A 19828-nucleotide genomic window follows, 5' to 3' on the forward strand; every position below is an offset into this window, starting at 1 on the left:
AAAAGAAGGATGCTGTAATAGTCACAACTCCAGAAGAAGAAACTTGAACTTGATGGACCCAAGGTCAGGCAGGGCGTGTGAAAAGGGTACGTTAGTTAACTAGTCAATGACACCAACACAGAGGAAAAGCGAAAAACCCTGATCGCCAGAAGGGAAAGCCACTAGCTTACCAGGTATCGGCTTGGCTAATGGGTGGCCGGAAATAGATTCCACGCGCCGGGTATAACGGTATCAAGACTTCAATACGTAAATTCTTTCCATGACTCAACCACCGTCTTTGCTCAATATCGCATCACAACTGGTCAAATACCTCTCATCGACTTTGTCCTTGTAACCGTTCTGTAACCATCTCATCATCTCAAGACAACAACCCACATTGCCAGATATGATATGAGACACCCTAGACTTACACAAGTACAACATGCAATATCACCTAAGTTATCGAACCTTGATACAAGCTAAGTTAGACGCCGGAGATAAAGACCATGTGCAGCAAACGTGACTTGCAACGGGCGTAGACACGGCACAGTACAGTACAGTACCTACAGTAGTCTACGCGTTACTGTAACTTTGCTGTGTTGTTCAGCCTGCCGTCATATTACGGCTAACAAGCAACTACATGCGTGAGAAACAAGGCGGTTGAGTTCTTAATCTCACTCAATTGCGCGCGTCGTAATAGCCCAGACAATCTAGACTCTGCAAGAATTCTTCAATTTTGATTATGATAAAAGCGGTTGGCCAACTCGGCAACCGCCAGCCGAGCAACGTTATGTTTATTCGTGATGCAAGATGATGTCTTTTTCCCCGACCAAGGCTGGCCCTATGGGAACAACTCCTTTCAGCCGCGCTACGGCATTGCGGTACTTGGGAAGCTTGGCTTTCTCCATCAGGAGACGGCTTGGAGTTCCTCTGAGGTGAAAGTCTTTCTAGAATACTGAGAATTCCGCGGGGTTTCCACGGCCTTATCCCACGTCGGCACCGGAACGGCATCCGTGGGTACTGTACTGTGTAATATTGAGAGCCCTTGGATCAATCAGGCCTGTCAAATCGCTAGCAAGTCTTTTCGGGCGATACCGAAATAGTGAAATGACGGCCCATCGTATATCTTCTTCGATTCAGCACGGACTCTCCATCATCTCATTCGGTGCCGATGTGGGGGGTTCTCCCGTCTCCTTCTGGGCTTGCTGCAGGTAGACTACACTACTAGAGGTACTACATCATTACCGTAGTTTATTCTACTGAGAGTTTCTGCTAACTGTTGTTGAAGCAGACAAAAGTGTCTAATGTTAGAATAAGATGAGATCAGTGGCGGCTTTGATATTCAGGGCTAACCACTTATCAATCCGACCCAGTCCAGTCCAGGCCGATTGATCTGCCAAAGTAGATACCCGTTTGAATAACCCGACTTTCGACATACCTCCGTGCCGAGGGAGGGTGTACAGCACAGACTACAGTACGCTGCCGTATGTAGATCCACTCGCTGTCGAGTCGGCGTTTAAACCTCCGAGGTTGGTTCCAACTCAAGACCCCGTCGGCTTTCTTTCTGCATGACGATGCGATTGTTGCAGTATTATATGCGTGCTATGCCCGTTGGTTGCTGACACCTTCTCTAAACGACGTCGCTACCCTGGGAGGGATTGATGATCTTCAGGGTTGTGTTGCACATGAACCAAGGTCGGCATTTTGAGAAATGCCTCACAAGACTAGGTAGATGAGATGAGATGAGCGAGAAAAGGACTGTGCTGAACAAGCCCACTTGCACTTGCACTTGCACGCCCCTTCATCCTCTTCATTTTCGTTTTCATATTCTATTCCGATTGTCGATCCGACCCTTGACTTTTTGCTTCCAAGGATTATGGCTTACCAACCTATACAGTACACAACTGAATCTCAATCCTGCATAAGAACGGCTATGACGGTTGGAACGGCTACAATCAACAGTATGAACCACAGCCTTTTCTCCCTTCCTCCCTTTGGCAATTCGTTTCGCCTCACTAAACTAGACTCTTTTAGAACGTGCCGCTGTCAGTGCAAATATCAACATCATGCCTTGTCCATGTGAGGCTCATAATCCGTTCCTCGGCCCCACTCGGCCGATGTGGGTCGGCGCCGCAACTGGCGATTTCCCGGCCGAAACTCGTCGATGCATTCCATCCAAACCACGTTAATTTCCGTACCTCTAGTTCAATGGGCTATGTATCGACTTCACATGATAAACACGACAACCTCATGATCGTTTGGCGATATCTGCGTTTCAGCGAGATCCTTGCTTTTCGGATCTCTGGTTTTGGAGCTTCTACCACTTTCAGAAGCAAACCGCCGTGCTTTCACATGGCTATGGCTTCCAAGTCTCTCTGTGTCGTTTATTATTAGTGACAGTACTCGTTCGGCCAAGCCGAGGACTACCACCCCTAGGCCCGGTCTCTGGAAGTCAATTGATAAGGGACACCGATGGAGCTTCACTCAATCCTCATTATCAGTTCATCTTGAAGTTATCCCCATTTAAGGTATGGTACCTCGAAATCCGGGATTCGGTATTGGCGTCGAAACCCTTGTCGGCATGATCAGCCTCACTGCGCCTGTCTTCAGCTGCCTTTTTCCGCTGACACAAACCAATGGCACGCCGTTTCACATAGAGTATTGCAGGTTTTGCTCACCCCTCGAAAAATTTCAAAAGCCGATTCTTCTCCAGTTACGCCCGACTTATGGGTCCTTGACCATGGGCGCATCGCAACGTGAGAGTGGAGCCTTGAAGAACCCCAGGCAATTCATCACGCAAGACCGCACGCCTCTCTTTGTTCTATCGGCTCCTTGATGTTTGCATGATTGCAACTCGTCTAGCCAAGAGATGGGCCGAGCTCAGACGTTACAGTTCAGCTGGGGCCATGGGGCTATCGTGAATCGAGAGTTTTCTAGGCCGAGCCTGTGACAGTCTGACGGTATTCTAGAATGCCATATCCTCGGTTAAGTAGCCACTTCTACCTTTACCGAGAATCACGCCCATTTCGATTTCTCGGATTAATGCCATTGATTCATACATTGGTCCGTCATGAACGTGTAACTGATACATGGGAGGGAGGGGCGCCAGTGCTGCTTGACATCATCCTTTCGCAACTGCAAACTACAATTCCAAGCCCTGTGCCTCTTGACGATAACAAAACAACCGGGTGCAACTCCCCTCCGCTACACATCATTGTACATGATAAGTTTAGGATGTTCTTGTTCACAAACAGCCCATGTCCATGCGGCGCTCGGCAGGTAATTCATGAGAACTGCAGCTTTGTGGCCGTAAGATGCAGGCTCGAAGAGGTTCGGATCATGTCGCCGCACTTTCTCCACGGCGTCGGCCGTTGCTAACGCCAGAAAATGCTGTCGTTTTGGTCCCTTGGGGAGCACCCTATGCAGAGGCCAGTTAATGTCAATGTCCTAAAAACCGCCAGATGATTAGGCCAAATGTAGGATAAACGTACAATGCGTTCCCAAAGATTCCATGACACAAGCTGGGCTCCTTGGTGAGTAGTCCATGTCTCCAGGTTATGTTCTGCCCCTTTTCGATAGCAGAGTCAATCCGGCTTTCAAGTTCAGGAAAGTAAGGGCGTAGGGATTGGAGAGAGTACAAGAACCCAGGGGCGCCATGGCACCACTGGATCAGGCTCGCAGTTTTACCTTCCTTGAGACTCCGCGCGCTTGATGGCCAGTTGCCATCTGATAGCTGAAGCTCGAGTAGTTTCTCCAGTCGTCGGGCGAGTTGCGGAGCGAGCGATGGGTTTGAAAGAACGACCTGCGTGATTATACCAATATCACCATGCGCTGCACCAAAGTATCGTTTTCCATGCCACTCCCAATTGCCTCGTCCATCATCATCAGTGGACATAATCCTTTCTGTCAGTCTTCGTAGAGGAGATTCGATGAGAGTTTCACTCCTTGGCATCCAGTGTCTCACCATACGTAGCAAGTACAACGTACCTGCTCTTCCGTATGGTATCTCTGAAGGGAAAGCGTCTTCCTGGGGGCTCGTGTATGGGCCAAGAAGAACTGGAATATTGCTGAGGAACTCGATCAAGTGATCTTCGTCCTTAGTCACGCATGCTCTTACTGCCTGGAAAGACATCTTTTCAGATGAAATACCGCAGTTACCCTTCTCTAAGACAAGCCTCCCCCGGTCTCCATCAAGATATCGTTCCGCCCATGATATCAGCTTCTTGCCAGATATCAGCAGGTCCGGATACAGTTCGGACAGTTGAAGAAACAAGTAGGCAAGACCAGTGTACCCGGTGAATAGTCCACCAAGATGACGTTCAAGGTACACTTCGCGAGGCGGGGTGTGTCTGACGACAAGCTCAAGAGCATAAGTTAGCAGCTCTTTGGGATCTGAGCCCAGACTCTGAGCAGGGAGGTTGTTCGAGATGTATCGTTGAGTCATGGCTGTGGTGTTAATGTATGCATTCGTCAGTGTGGATTGGGGACTATCGAGAACGTGTTCGGATTGCCATTGTCTAGTTGAGGTTGTCGTCAACTTTGGGCTCGACATGATGTTATAAGCGCGGTCTCCTGTGACGCATACCTTTCATCTTTCGGGAGGTGATCAGCGATTCGTTACTATGCAATTGGAGGAGGGGGGCAACGAGGCTCACGCGACATGACCTACCACAAGTACATCAGTGACAAGAGGCTCTTTCAGAGGGGTTTGTAGGGCTTATAAGGCAAACATGAAACTGATCTGCCTTGTTTCAAGGTCGATTGGCTTACAGCTCAAGACAAATAGACGTCAGTTGGCCGAAGTCTTATATGTGCTCCCAGCAGTTGGGGACCGATGGTGGGTCATGAGCTCCCCGGCCGAGTAGAGGTGGGTCTAATGGGATGTTTTGTCCGGCGATCTGCAAGTTGACGTTGTAGCGAGTGACTTAGAAGTTCAGCCTAATGCTGAAAGGGCAACCTAGAACATGGTGGAAAGCGCATGATTTTCCTTGGCAGAATGCTTGAGTAGCTTTGAAGACCTGGGATTGATGAAAGTGTCATATTAGAAGCTGTCAAGCAGCGTAACAAACTCATCATCATTTGTTCAGAGAGGAGGTAGGTACTGCTTGATGGATTTACGATTTAAGGTAGCCCCACTCTTTCCTTAGGGCCTCTACAGTACTACGTACCTACAGGTAGTAATGACGACATCGATGGGAGCTTCGTTCCTCCCTTGAGCTTGGAATGGAAAGCTTGTGATTGCCAGCCTCTCCATCGTGATAAGAACAAAGCAGCGCACCCAGAAATAAACTACCCCCTCCATTCTACAACAACAGATTTGCTTGGTCCCAACGAATCTACCTTCATCACTGCAGCACGTCGTCTTGACACTAGCACTACATCATGGCCGACACAGCTGAAGCTTCAGGAGCTGATCACCAGCAGCAAGCTTCTCAGCGTAACAGAGTCGTCGACACTGTTCACGAGAAAGCCCAAGAGGTCTTGTAAGGCTGAGACGACAATTGTTTCCTATATGTTCCTCAAGCTAACACCTTCAACTAGCAAGGAGGACTATGCCCAGGCCCGGGACCATGTTGCAAATGCTGCCAAGAGTAGATCCTACCTCTACCCCATTAAGGTACGAAAAGACAGGGAATCAAGCTCCACGATGATCACTCGCTAACACATCGTGTCTTTAACAGGGTATCTTCTACTTTCTTTCCCACCGCTCGCTTTGGAAGCCTTTCGTTTCTAAGCTCGGCCCTCTGATACTCCTCTCTACTGGTGTCATTGGTGGCATGTTCTTCTTCACATACCTGCCACAGCTCGCCGTCCTGTTCTTCGTCAACGGTCCTATTGCACCTTTCACAACCGTTCTTCTGGTTCTGAACGAGAGCACTACCATTATCAACCTCGTATCTCGCTCCTATCTTCTCCAAGATGCGCTATTGGATGTCTTTGACGGCACCCTTCTCGCTCGAGGAGACACCAAAATTGTTAGCGAGGGACGTGAAGTCAAGTCGGGAGCAGACCCGATGCAGAAACTGGGCAAAATCATCAAGAGTCCCTTCGAGAAGTTCAGTCCCAAGGCAATCATCAGGTACATTATGTACTTGCCTCTCAACGCCATCCCGGTTGTTGGCACAGTGATCTTCATTCTCATTCAAGGTGGGAATCCTGTACTCACATACATGTAGATGTGCTAATCCATTTTAGGCCGCACTCGAGGCAAGGGAGTTCATGGCCGAGTAAGTATATTCCACCAACAGGCTTCACAACCATGCTAATGTTGCTCTAGTACTTTCAGCTGAAGCGGTGGTCGCAAGCCAAGAGGGAGGACTGGCTTACCAAGAACGTTGGTCCTTACACTGCGTGCGTAACCTGCTGAGCTACTTCCTAATTTTCAGGCGTCTACTTTTTAGCCAGACGCTACGATCTGAATTTGGCTGACCGAAGCTTTCTAGATTTGGACTGGTTGCCACGCTCCTCGAGATGGTTCCTGTTGCTTCAATGTTCTTCACGTTCAGCAATACAGGTGAGTCACAAATACATTAGTACTGTACGTAGGAACTAACATCGATTAGTCGGTGCTGCTCTTTGGGCTGCTGATATCGAGGACAAGGATACCTCAATGACTGGTGGAACCGCCCCAAGTCTGCGTGAAACCGCTGAAAAGGCCGAGTAAACATCTGATCTTCGTAACACTCTAAGCCTCAAGGCCACGTAACATTTGATATCTGCGAAACATGTTAAACAAAACATGGGCAGATGCCAAGTAATACAGATTTGCTTTTGTTTTGCTGTTACGTTCAGCTTGGGAGGGAAAGGGCTGTTATCACTCCTGCCATACCGGGGAGCTCCAGGAAGCGCATTTCAGAAATGGAAATGGAAGGCAGGGAGGAGAGTTCTCTGCACGCCGGCTCAATACTGCGAAAAGGAAGGAACTATTAATGAGGATAGAAGGCACCATTTCCGGTGTCTTGACTTCTTTTATTCCACAAAAACCTTCTCTGTCTCGCTTTGTCTCATTACAATGTCAACACATGCCTCGCAATGTTCTCCTGATTTGTCTTTTCTGCATGTTAAAGCCTTCCGTGACTTGGTGACCTGTGAGTGCTCCGAGATGGTTACTTAGCAAGAATCAATACGCCGGTTATTTTCTCACTGCCTTGATATCATATATTCGCTTTCCACGGCGGACACGAGTAGGCTGTGAGTACCATCCCCAATTGCTGCAATTATTGTTCTAGTTAATGGGATTCCGTAGCACATCATTAGTATCGACTTTCAGCATATCGGATCCAGGACTGGCAGTTTTGGCATTTAATAAACAAATGCTAAAGGCTTTCGGGGTCATACATCAATCAACGGAAGTCAGACCCATCATGGGAGGCTGTGTTCCTCATGCAACCTGACGGCAAGCTGCATTTCGCCTCGTTGCCGAAGCTTGCTACAAGTACTACATCTCCGAGATGGTATATCGCTTCTGTTATTCTGGGCCCTGGATTGTGAAACCTTCAACAAACAAGCCGTTAGTCTCAACGGCCGAAGACTTGACATGCTTCGCGTTTCATTATTTGAGCGGTTGAAGTATTGCCGGACAGGATCTCTACAGACCACAAGCAGGCGGGTAACAGAAGAATTGTCCTCTAAGACTTAGGCTACTATAATGAAGTAGCCTCGAGTGCTGGTTTAAGCCAGCAAAAAGTGACGGAATTATTTCATCTCTTGTGCTTTCAGGGGCCAACTCTTCTGGTATCCTGATGATAAGCCAGACTCAGACTGAACTACGCCAGTGAGAGGGTAGCTTACCCCGTGAACCATGTACGACCGTCATAACGAGTCGGCATGCAGCCTTTTCTAAGGAAAATACAACTGCCAAGCAGTTTCTACCGAGTACCGACGCCTTCTGAACTCTAGCTCGCCAGCATTATTCACTACCTATATGGCAGGAATAGGCTGCCCATACTCAAGCGAGCAATTGCGTCAGAATGTTCTGCTTTGTTGCAATTTCTAGCGAAGAAACGCCATGAGAGATGAAGGACAGCCTGTGAGATGGCAGATAAAAACAATCACCGCTTGATGAAGCGAAAGGGGCAGTGGCAGGAGTCGACGCATGCAGGTAAGCGACCTAAGAGACAAAGATGGATTTTATTTCCCGAAAGTCTAAAAGGAACAAAGTCCATGAACTTCTGCTGCATGTGCAGTTGGTTGCAGTTATGGCCATTATCATGGCATATGAAGACAAGATAATGCGTCGATCCGAGTGGCCGGGTCCCCTTCCACCAGATGGAAAGCAAACATACAACGGTAGGATCGAGGATGAGGCTTTACATAGCCGAGAGTATCGTCGTTCCATCGGGTACGGGTCAAGATGAGGAAAGGCCTCCAGATCTACCAATGTCAAGATCCTGGGCCAGGTATCTGTAACCCTTGAGATCTGGAGATGCAATTTGTACGCTCATGTTGTGGCAGGCTCTCGGGAGTGAGCTCAAGATTCAATTCTATGCCTGTGCCTATGAGAGACCAAGATTTAATGCCCCTTTGCCTGACACTGGCAAGGTCTGCGTGACAGCTGGTGCCAGTGTACACTCCGCATCTCTTTCGTTGTTTATCATTCGGCCTACGCACTCACCTTCTTACGCGTGCCTAGAATTTCTTTCTCTTTCTCCTCTTTTCCACCGCGACTAGAATCTCTCTCTCTCCATCGCGCAACTCATCCCTGCGTTCTCCTCAACATCACGGGAAAGCAGCAAAGGAATACCCTCACAGGCGTCGACCACCACTCGTTTAGCACTATACCCTACTTTATTCTCGACTCACACACTCGTTTGATATCCTCAAGACTTATTCCAACTAATTTCACTCGCTACATTCGCTCGGTAAGTCTCTTTGGCTCCGTTCGTCACCGAGGTGCGGGTGGATGATACACGATACTAATGCTAACGACACAGTATTCTCGTGACTTCACCATGAGGGCACCAAAGATTTCTTTGGCTGCCGCCTTGTCGGTATTCCTGTTGCTTTCTTGCCTTCTTGGTAATGTTGCTGGGCTTGCTCGGCGACAGCATCCAGGTCGTTACCGTGTCGTGCGCGGCAACCACCTCTTTGAAGCTCGCCAGCTTGATGGAGAGCCTGACAATGAATACGGCCCCCCTCCCCCTTACTACACTAGAGAACCCGTTGTTCCTGTTGACACCACCTCCCGTAAGCGCAGAGTTTCACTCATTCTTCACCAAGCTGACGCTTCTAGATCCGTCTTCCAAGGAGGTCACTGCAACAGATATCGAGACTGGTTCATCCAGAGTTACCATGACCTCTGGAAACTATACTTTTTCTCGCGGAATTTCTTCACTTCCTTTATCCTCTGTTGTGGATACCAACACCGCTTTGCCATCTGCTGCTTCGAGTGCAAAGGCTGGTAGCACATCCAGCTCCGAGACCCCGACCGCTGTTGGTACCACAGCTCCGGCTTCATCTCGTGTGACTGAATCTTCTGGCGATGATATCCTGACAACTGCGGATGGTCATTTGTCTGCCACATGGAGCAATGGTACTTCTTCTACCGGTACCCATTCTTCTGCTACTGTTGAGAGTGGCACTATCATTGTGGATGGCACTTCGTCCGATGTTCAAACCAAGTCGCTCTCAGAGGTTGTTGCATCAACATCGTTGTCAGAAAACTCAGGAGTGACTACGTTGGCTATGACTACAACAAAACTCCTCAACACTACTATGACAGCCACAAACATGGTGGAATCTACCGAACTAGTGCCTTCATCTACAACATACCTCACGACGACAGCCACTGTCATGGAAGAGAATCCTTCGTTCTCCAGCCTGGCTTCTGGCTCATTCAGAACAACCGCATCTGAAAGCGCTGTCAGTGAAGTTTCAGTTTCCGAGTCCATGCAAACGACATCTCTTGTCGCTAGCGAGGTTCTCAATGGAACCACCGTTGTTACTACAACAACTTATCTGACAACGACGCTTGATGCTGTCACTGCCTCCGACGGATTGTCCAACTCACCTGATGGCTCTTCTTCTGCTACCTCTGATGGCATGTCGGGTGCTGGGACTGGAGAGGTTTCTACGACAGTTGTTTCGATTACTGTAGCCTCATCTGGTAACTTCACAAACGCAAGGTCTTCCTTGACTACATTGGTGCCGTCTACTACCATCCTTTCTACTTTCTTTACTTCCACTTCTACGCTGAGTGGAAGTCTTATGGATTCTGAATCGGATGTTTCCGCAGTTCCCATTCAAACTTCTTCAGACAATCTTGTTGCATCTAGTGCTCTGCCTACCAATGCGACATCGAATGCAGTCGCAAGCTCGGTCACTATTACAACAAACTCTGAGAACTCGGTCGTAACTATCATTCCCGGTGGTATCCCTCCGACTGGCAACGCTACAGTGATGGTCAGTAGCTCTGCCTCGACAGACTATTCGACTTCTTCCCTTTCGCCTTTCAACACTTCAGCGACGCTTGAGTCGGCATCATCTTTCCAAGAGACAGGCTCGTTTCTTGACTGGTCCACTTCAACAATAGTCGGGTCACAAACTTCTCACACTACTCTGGGTCTTCCCCCAGTCCCTTTCACGAGTTTTTCGTTTTCGATTATTACCACACCAATGACTCCACCTGATGTGATGACTACCTCAACTCCGTCACCATCCCAGAACGTAACCGTGATCATGTCTACGTGGACTTCAACCATCACGACTAGTCTTGGACCAACAGATTTCACATCATCTGCCGAACCAACAGCGGCTCATAGCAGCAGTGGCTACAACTTCTCCAAGACCTTGGAATCGGAGATGAGTTCAGTTGGTTCTTGGTCTACATCTGTCAACAACCTTTCAGATAACAGCACTTCCATCATCACAAGGCAACCTACCAATCTGCCATTCCCGATCAACACTACCATCGATTGGCAATCAATGGCATCTTCAATACCCTTGACTCAATCCGCTGAGACCGTGGGCTCTTCGGGACGGCACACCACGTTGACTGCAGCTAGCTCAGGCTTCAATAGCACCGCGCCGTATGTGAACTCAACTTCGACCATAGTTTCCACATCGTACTCCACGTCTTTTGATGCGATTTCTTCCAAGATGGCTTTCACTACTTACCCTTCATGGAACACTACCAACACAGTTCAGGGACCTGTCAATTCCACTCTTGGAGCAACCACCTTTCATGCCACTACTGAATCGAGTATGAGTGCTGCCACTCCAAGCTTGAACGGAACGGCGTTCATTACATCCCCATCCCCAACTTCAGAACATACTGAGCTCGTCACGATATCTGGCAGTGTCTCGACTCAAACATTCACAAACATCCCAGTGTCGATAATAACTCTGACTTCTGCTATCTTTTGGTCGAGCAGTGCTGCTACTATGTCTTTGAATAACACACCACCTTTTCCCTTTCCGTCAAACACGACAGTGGCAGGCACCGGTGTCCCACTTCCGACGACTGGCACGGGGGCTCATCCTACCATTGTCAGCACCCTAGGAAATTTCTCAACACCTTACAGGACTTTGACTTCGACGATCGAGCCGAAGTACCATACATCCAACACCACCCAAAATGGTACCGCATCGGGGCCCTCTACTGCCGTGGGCACAAATACACCCCATTTCCCCAGCACCAACTCGACTACTACGGCCGTTGTTACGTTCTCGTCTATCCCTTCGTGGACTCCTGACCCTGAACCGTGGACAACATGGTCGACTTGGAGCCTTTCAGGCAAGCCGAACCCTGTGACAACAAACGGTCTACCCAGAATCACCTTTGGTAACCTGAGTAGCGAGGCTCCAGTGCCAACCACGTACACTCGTACTACGACGTTGTCTCTTACTACCACTCTAGCAGAGTCAACTGCTTCCCGGTCATTTGATGGCAACTTCAGTAGCAAGGTCTCATATTCAACTTCTTATACTCGTACTACAACGCTATTCCTCACTACTACTTTGGCAGAGCCAAGTACATCCCAGCGTCGTTTCCAGAACTTGACAAGCACTTCTTCATCATCTGTCTCATACACTAGTACCACAACTTTGTTTCTGACTACCACTCTGAGGAGAGGAAGTTCATCTCGTGTATCTGATGCCGCAATCACTTCGACGGCCTCACCATGGTTGAATACTACCTTGGCATCTGCGCATTCTTCAGAGACAACACCACCCTGGTCCGAGGTATCGAGCACCTTTCTTACTACTGGTAGTGCAAAGGGGATCTCAACCAGCGCTGAGAGCTCTGTCTCAACACCGTTCCCTATGATTAAATCAACTCTCTCGCAGGCGACATCTTCAACAGTTGGCACCCTTACCACCAGGTATACCCCCGATGGTTCAGCAGGTGTAACAACTCCCTGCGAAATCTCATCCACGACATCATCAACCTGCACGGATTCACTGTATTATCCCACACATGTGTTGTCATCATCAGTGGGTTCAGTCAGCACTGATTGCTTGACCGCAACCAGCGGCACGGCTTCATCATGGTCATACTCCCTAGTGTCCACGATTTCGGATCGCACCTCAACTACTTGCAATACCACAAGCCCAATGTCGAACTACAACACGGCGCACTGGTCGAACATGACCAACACGTTCGGCGTGAAAGGTTTGTGACATTTCAAGCAATTAATTGGGCTGTACTAATTTATATAGACGCAGAGACAAACACCCATGGGTCGCCCACGACATTCAAGACGGTCACTACCGTCCAGGCAGAGATGTCGGGTTCGGTATGGGACGACTACCCTACCCTAACAGACAAAGTCGCTCCGTCTGATGTGTTGCCCTCAGACCTCAACTTCCCCTGGGGAGATGACTCCCCGATCCACCGTCACCAGAGCGTGTCTGACTTGGGCATCGGTGTTGGCAATGGGGAAGTGGGCAAGAGGGGCAATTGGCGACTTCGATGGGAGAACGTCAAGGACAGACTCAAGGGTTTGTGGGATGGGCAGACTTCGGAGAGTGAAGATTAGTTTTGCTGCCGACACGAAGCAAACGACTTGGATGGTGTTTGTAATACAGCATCCCCCCGCAACGAGGAAGTTTGTATGAATTTCATTATTAAGGGGTCTCGTTTTCTTGTTACTAGTTTTCTTGGCTGGACTCTATTTCTGATTCAGCCCTGTTGGTTTCGGTAGTTCGGGCTACTTTAAGGCCCGGTTGATGGATCGCCAAGCAGGGGTCAAGTTGGCGTAAGGTTCAGTTCAGGGAGGCCTCGATGGAGAAGAATTGCTCTGTCTGGATGAAAGCGAGGATCCGTGTACGAGATTTACCTAATTCATTATACTAATTATGTATGCTGAGACTGTTCTGTGACAAGTGCTGCGAAACATGTGAGCAGAGGTGAGCAGAGATGAGACAGATGTGGATCGTAACTTTAACCTAGTTGATACTGATACATTGTACTCACAGATTCATTGGGTTGTGATCGATGGGAAATAACTTTGAATAGGTATTTGCATGTATTGATGAACCTTACTATACAGCATGGAATATCTTCCGACGTATTTCTGTGTAAGTGTTGAGTGAGGCCTATAGTAACAGACGGGAGATGGACGTATTCTTAGTCATGTTTAATTGAGCCAATCAGCGTGACTCACAATCGTCGTCATCGGGGAGGGGTCGCCCCTTCCCGGCCCCAGATTCATGCACATGACGCTTTGCCCAAAGCGGAGCCCTTGCCACCGAAGCATCCGATCCAAGTGCAACTGTAAGGCGACGCTACTGCACCTGCACTATTCGTATCCTCTTCTTTAATCTTTCCTCCAACACCCAATCTTAAACCCAACTTCTTCCATCAATCCATCATCCATCGCCCACAACATACGATACGAGACACATCAATACTATCAACTGCACTGCAACATGCTTTTCAAGCCACTCGCCTTCGCGGCAACTGCTGCCGCAATTCTCATCGTCCCCCAAACTTCCGACAACGATGATGGCATCTTTCGCGCCCTGCCCATCGACAACAGCAACTTCGATATCCCTGCCACTGCATTCGATCAGGCCATTGATGTTCCTTGTCTCCAATGCCGTGGCCACGATACTCATCTAAAACTCGATTTCGGAATTCAAGACCGTAGCCTGGTCCTTAACGGCTTCGAACTCTACCCTCATGCCGACCCTTGGAATGGCGACCTGTCAGCTGCTGTTATCAAGGGCAATGGCAAGAGTGACATGCGCAGATTGGGATACGGTCTAGCCATTCGCCCTGAGGGAATCGATGAGGATCAGCATCTAGAGATTGTCAACGTCGAAGTTCGAATTATTGAGGTTGGCGACCGATTCGTTGATGGCGTTCCTCCCGTTACAGTCAAGCTTATCAAGTCACCGGTTGGCGATATCATGATCGGAAACATCGAAGTTAATGGTGCCGGCAAGAAGTCACCAGAGGATTGCGACATGTGGTGCCGAGCCAAGGGTATGGTTCATGATACTTGGAGGGATGTCAAGGGCAAATTCAAGGGCTGCCACGGAATGAAGCCTCATCACTCTCACGAGCACGGCCATAAATCCAACCACGGTCCCGGCAAGGCCGAGAACAAGCCTACCGACAACTTTAAGCATGGCCCACTCATGGATAAGAAGCCCGGACAGTCTTTTGGTGAGGTCCTTGGACACGTTACCGCTTATATCATTATCCCTGTCCTTTTGGGCGTTGCTGCCGGTGTTGGAGTCGCATTGTACGTTATATTCTCCTGCCCACGATTTCACATGCTGACCAAATTTAGTTTCGCCATGTGCCTTTTCAGTATGGTTCATCGTCTGGTTTGTCTCTTCCGAGGTGAATCAGCAGAACCCATTGAGCCTGCTCTTGGTGCCTGTCATAAGGCTCCCATTGCCGAGATGTTTGTCGAGGAAGAGAAGTCTGGTCTCATTGTTGATGAGGAGGCTCTCCCCCAGTATGAGCCACGCAACTAGAGTCCGACTAGATAATGTATTACATCTCGATTTGACACCAAAAGGAAACGGCAAAACACTACCAGCACAGGACTTCTATAGAAGGCTCGTTGTCGATTCCAAGATTGAACGTATTTGCGATTGGGTTTAGGATAGGCGTTATAGGGTTGGATGGGGCCATGTTTGATGAACTGGATGAAATCGTCTCAAAGCAGCCGTGACATCCTTGGTAACGAGTCTGAACCGTTGCTGTCCACTCTTTAAAGGGTCTCAATTGTGTCTATCGGTCGGAATTTTGGCTATTCAGGCACTTTTCAGAACAAATAAAAAGAATAACTAACAATCGTGACACGGTGCACTTTTGTAATGTTTGGTGACAGGTTCCTCTTGTTTGATCAAATTGTTTATGCAACTAACTGGGCAAATCCACCGTTGAGTTGATTTTGCCTGCCTACCTAGTACCATAGTACTTGTCAATGGTTACTGCCCCTCACATTGTGCGGACCCTGAAGATGACCACTTCCGCTCCCGTCGTTCCCACTTTGGGGGAAATCCTACGATCCCTAACCGAAGTAGGTCTATGAGTGGATAGGTAACGCGATGTTATTTGCGGGGTTGTAGAGAGGGATCAACTCGCTATTCTCTAGTCCGATTGCCGAGTTTATGTATATAAATGCTTCATTCCCAAATTAACTAGAAGCTTGAATCTCTCATACTTTGGCACTATACGTTCTCCTACTCTTCATCAACCAGAGCTTGAGCAAACGATATCTCCTTCTATTGCAGCCATAACAACTCAAAATGTCACAAACACCTCGCCGCTTCGCTCAAATCGTCAAACTCAAACCTGAGCACCTCACAGAGTACAAGGAAGGCCACGCTCGCGTTTGGCCTGATGTCCTAAAGCAAATCGAGGAGTGCAACATCCGAGATTGTACGATCACAAATCCTAGCTACATTCCATAATCTACCAGAAGACTAACATGTCGAACCATATAGACAGCATCTTCTATGATGACCAGAGCCACATCCTCTTCGCCTCATTCAAGTACGTCGGTTCAGATTATAGTGGCGATATGGAAAAGATGGCCCAGAACCCTCGAGTGAGGGAATGGTGGAAGATGACCGACGCCTGGCAGGAAAGCCTTGTTCCTGGGGCCGTGAGCTCTGAGGCTGGTGAGCCGTCTTGGTGGAAGCCCGTTGAGGAGGTGTTCTACCAACCCTGATGTTTTGCAGAGTATGCAGAAAACAAACACATCACCGCATAACGAATACATTTCACACGACTAAGGAATCATCTGATTGGAATTTCTTTCATTGACGGAATCGTGACATTAAACATTGAGGCCTCTCCTTCGATAAACGCCCGCCAATTTCGCTCGCGAGTTACTTATGATGAAAGGGGGGGTTCAGTAGAATGGAAGTAAAAGGGAAAAGGGGGATCTGAACTGTTTATGCAAAATTTCTCTGCTCGCTTCTTACTTCATTCTCCTTTTCATCAATCAATCCCAGCCCGACACCCTCGCTCATTACCAGCCACGGGCCAGCCTTGGTAAAAAGAATAAGCTGAACAAGGCACTGCAACAAACCGGCTCCGTTATCGCGAAATGCGTATCTACCTAAGTTCGCACGTTATATACAGCGACCACTCTTCACTCCCTGTTCATCTCAGCTCATCTGTGCTGTCTCAAAGCATGAACTGCTCGGTGTCGAACAGACACATATGTGTGAGTGGTCTTGGGAGATGACAAATGACGCTTCGCGTTCCCTCCAATGGTTTCTGACCCAATCGTGATCTTGTACCTCAGCAGGTCCACTGAACTTTTATCGCCTATGCTAACACTCTCGGCCTGCTTCACCAGTACCCCATCATCTTTGCGGGCCTTGGCGAAGAACTTGTCAATGCTGGACTGCGCATCTTGAGCACTATCTACATTCTCTTGTTGCAGTACAAAAAGTACGGCAACCCGTGCAAAGTCGAGAACCTCGTTCGTGATCTGAAACTTGTTCGTTGGGCTCTGCGTTTGTGAGGGGACGGCGGTAGCTGACGTTTTGGTTGCACCTCCAGCGGTCCCTGTTGTAGTGGGCACTTTGTCCGGGTCTCCTTCATCAACAATGAGCTTGGTCGGATCTGCAGTCTCTGAAGATACGACAATGGCAGTAGCAGATTCGGGCATACGGGGTACCAGGGAAGCGGCAGGCGCCTCGTGTTCGTCCTGCTCCAGCAAAGCATTCCTTTTGCGCGCAGCTGCGCCGTCAAATGTGACAAGCGAGTTTTGGGCGATGCAAGAGAGCTCTTGAGAGTTCAGCTTGGCCATAATGGCGGTACCGGACAAGGGAATGGAAAAGTTCTTCTGACTATCCTCAATGAGACGTGGAATGTTCTTGCCCAGTGTCACGTTGCTGAGACTGCCACCCAAATCTGTCATGGTGCAACCATCAGATCCTTCCGCGCTACAATCTGAGCCGGTGAAGCCATTTGTACAGATGCACGAGCAAGTACCCTGGGACATAATGTTTGTTCCACCGTTCTGACACTTGAGTGACTCTTGACATTGGGCAAGTGCAGATTGCGGTTTGTCATGGTTTCCCAAGTTCTTGAAGACGAAGAACTCTAAGGGAACAAGCACAGCAGCCACGATAATTCCCAACAGCAGTATCAACAAGATAACAAATGCCCAAACAGGGAGGCCACAGCAACGCCGGCGTCGTTTACCTGAGCCTTCGTCGGGTGGGGTGTTTCTGCCTACACCATTTCGTGATGGGCCATCGCCTCGTCCAGGGCCAGGTGCAAGAGGCCAAGATGTTGTGCGAAACCAAGAGCCACGGCTCTGTCGACCTGTTGGTTGTGCGGGCGGAGGAAATGCTGCCAGCATATCTGATAAACCTATTACGAATGAGCAAAACGACAGCCTGTCATGTACTGATATCCCCTTACCTGAGTTTTCCTTGTCGCCCCCCCGCATCTGGCCCTTCTCGTCGAAGAAATCATTCAGGTTGTCGAACCGGCTTCCTGGCCGTTTACCATGATCAATCATAGTTGCAAGTCGGGTGGCCCGTCGGATCAAGTCAGGCAAACTCGTCATACTGCCTCGTTCCTCCGCTTTTCTAACAGCATCGATGTCCAGCTTCGGTGGTCGTCGAATCGCTGACAGGCGATTCCAAGGCTGAGGAGATGGCGAGGATGCAGGCACGTGCGAGTCCGTCAAATTGGTCGCACTGGCCGCTGCAAATGCGCCCAGGATGGCATCCGGACTTAGACTGTCACGGGCGTTTTGCCCAGGGGTCGGTGTTTTCGCCATAGGAAGAGTGTTTGAGGAGCTTGTGGATGCATCGACATACCCTGTCCCAGAGTCAAAGGGCTGGACTGGTGACGGCGCAGGCCGGTGGTCAGGTTCCATCTGAAATGACTTGGTAGTAATGAGTGAGGGTTTTCCTCTCTTCCCGATGCTAGCACTGCGGACCAATTTACTCTCATCGTGAAAATCATCCTCAACATAGTCTTGGCTTCTCTCGGTAGCCCCATCATCATAAAATGAAGGGCTGCCGGGCCCAGAGCCTCCGGGCCAACTATCGGGCATGGCGGCACTTGAAGCGTATGAACCGTGTGATCGCGAGTTGAGACTTTCTTCGGGAATGGGCGACACAAAAGATGCGCGTGAGTAGAATGAAGAGACGCCTCGGCGAGACGAAGGGGGAGGGCCCAGATTAGCGCTTGCTCTTGGAGCTCCTAGATTGACGCTTCGTCTGTTGGCTGCTGAAGTTTGGTTGGGTTCTGGAAAGTCAGGAACGGATCCGAGACTGGACACAGTCATTCGCGAAGATGGAGATGGGGGAACTGAAGAGCGGTAGTCGTCGGTTTCCGGTGTAAGAAATACGGGAGTCGGCTCCTGAAGTCGAGACTGGTCGAGCAAAGAAGGAACTTGACTGGGTCGAGGAGGTCGTTGGGGAGCCTGTGTTGGTCGTCCAGGGGGCGGTCGATATGGCTCGGCATCGGGCTGGTTCATAGCAGCCATGGGAGGGCCGGACAGAGGCCATTGAGGTACCGGTTGGGGTCGAGATATAGTGACCCCAGGGTTTGCACTTCTGTCTATGGCATGTTTGGATCTCGGAACCCTTGATTGTCCCATAGTATTGCCATCCATGGGTCGACGGGGGGGAGCCCTCAGTTCCCCAGGCGGATCGTCTTCCATAGGGTCAGAATATGTGTGTTGATGTTGCGAATATCCACCTTGTGCTCTCTCCCGTGCTCTTCTCACAGACCCAGAGGCTGGGTCTGCTCCTCTTCCATCATACGGTCGACTCATCTGGTCCCCTTATGCGAAATCCAGATTTCATTCAAATAGTGTCACACGGTTAGAGATTTGGGAAGTCCTATATGCGGTTCAACTATATGTAGGAAGCCGCTGGGTCGCCGGAACTCGAAATGGTAGAATAATGCGGGTATCCGACAGTTTGCAGCGCTCGAGTTCAATGTTGTCAAGAAGCACTGATACAGCGTTCGTATGTGGTGGAAGGGGGGGTTCTATCCGAACTGTCGTGCTGCAGCATGAAAAGTCGAGTAATGTCGGATTGAGCAAGTCGTACAGCCGCAGGCTAGGTTGGCTTTACGAGAAATCCGCAAACGGGAACAAAAATATGTAAGACGAAAGCGAGAACGAGAAAGAAACGAGTGTGGAAGAAGATAAGACGAATCGAACCAAAAATGAGCGTTTGTTGCACGGTGAACCAGACCTCGCAAATGTCGAACAACGCAAATATGAAATGAACTGCACAAAGTTAGTATTACAAAGGATAAGTAACGACAAATGAGAAATGAAGTGAGATGATGAATATAGCTCTGGAATCGCAAGATCTCAGAAAATGTGAAGCAGCGAAGTCGAAAACATACCAAAGAAGGTCGCGATTTCTACGAGATCATCCAGGTGTGACGAATCAA

General features: G+C 49.2%; 6 protein-coding genes across 6 annotated transcripts; 4 read left to right on the forward strand and 2 right to left on the reverse strand.

Annotated features, from left to right (window-relative positions):
• Positions 1-3183: 3183 nt before the first annotated feature.
• On the reverse strand, positions 3184-4423 carry FIESC28_00670 (uncharacterized protein; the record flags this gene model as incomplete). Its single annotated transcript, XM_031154821.1, has 2 exons — positions 3184-3397; positions 3471-4423. The coding sequence occupies 2 exons, from the start codon at positions 4421-4423 to the stop codon at positions 3184-3186; spliced, it is 1167 nt and encodes a 388-aa protein (XP_031021075.1).
• A 938-nt stretch (positions 4424-5361) lies between these two features.
• On the forward strand, positions 5362-6643 carry FIESC28_00671 (uncharacterized protein; the record flags this gene model as incomplete). The annotated part of the gene is made up of 7 exons (XM_031154822.1): positions 5362-5462; positions 5521-5596; positions 5661-6126; positions 6175-6206; positions 6257-6330; positions 6423-6493; positions 6543-6643. 7 exons carry the CDS (start codon positions 5362-5364, stop codon positions 6641-6643), a joined length of 921 nt encoding a protein of 306 aa, XP_031021076.1.
• Positions 6644-8930: 2287 nt separating this feature from the next.
• On the forward strand, positions 8931-12959 carry FIESC28_00672 (uncharacterized protein; the record flags this gene model as incomplete). The annotated part of the gene is made up of 3 exons (XM_031154823.1): positions 8931-9165; positions 9212-12592; positions 12640-12959. 3 exons carry the CDS (start codon positions 8931-8933, stop codon positions 12957-12959), a joined length of 3936 nt encoding a protein of 1311 aa, XP_031021077.1.
• An 892-nt stretch (positions 12960-13851) lies between these two features.
• FIESC28_00673 (uncharacterized protein) lies at positions 13852-14910 on the forward strand (the record flags this gene model as incomplete). Its single annotated transcript, XM_031154824.1, has 2 exons — positions 13852-14672; positions 14721-14910. 2 exons carry the CDS (start codon positions 13852-13854, stop codon positions 14908-14910), a joined length of 1011 nt encoding a protein of 336 aa, XP_031021078.1.
• A 780-nt stretch (positions 14911-15690) lies between these two features.
• Positions 15691-16115, forward strand: FIESC28_00674 (uncharacterized protein; the record flags this gene model as incomplete). Its single annotated transcript, XM_031154825.1, has 2 exons — positions 15691-15823; positions 15889-16115. The coding sequence occupies 2 exons, from the start codon at positions 15691-15693 to the stop codon at positions 16113-16115; spliced, it is 360 nt and encodes a 119-aa protein (XP_031021079.1).
• A 447-nt stretch (positions 16116-16562) lies between these two features.
• FIESC28_00675 (uncharacterized protein) lies at positions 16563-19082 on the reverse strand (the record flags this gene model as incomplete). The annotated part of the gene is made up of 2 exons (XM_031154826.1): positions 16563-17776; positions 17828-19082. The coding sequence occupies 2 exons, from the start codon at positions 19080-19082 to the stop codon at positions 16563-16565; spliced, it is 2469 nt and encodes an 822-aa protein (XP_031021080.1).
• Positions 19083-19828: the final 746 nt, after the last annotated feature.

This window comes from Fusarium coffeatum (genome assembly GCF_003316985.1).
Source record: "Fusarium coffeatum strain FIESC_28 chromosome Unknown BRIP53273_contig_20, whole genome shotgun sequence".
Lineage (NCBI taxonomy): Eukaryota > Fungi > Ascomycota > Sordariomycetes > Hypocreales > Nectriaceae > Fusarium > Fusarium coffeatum.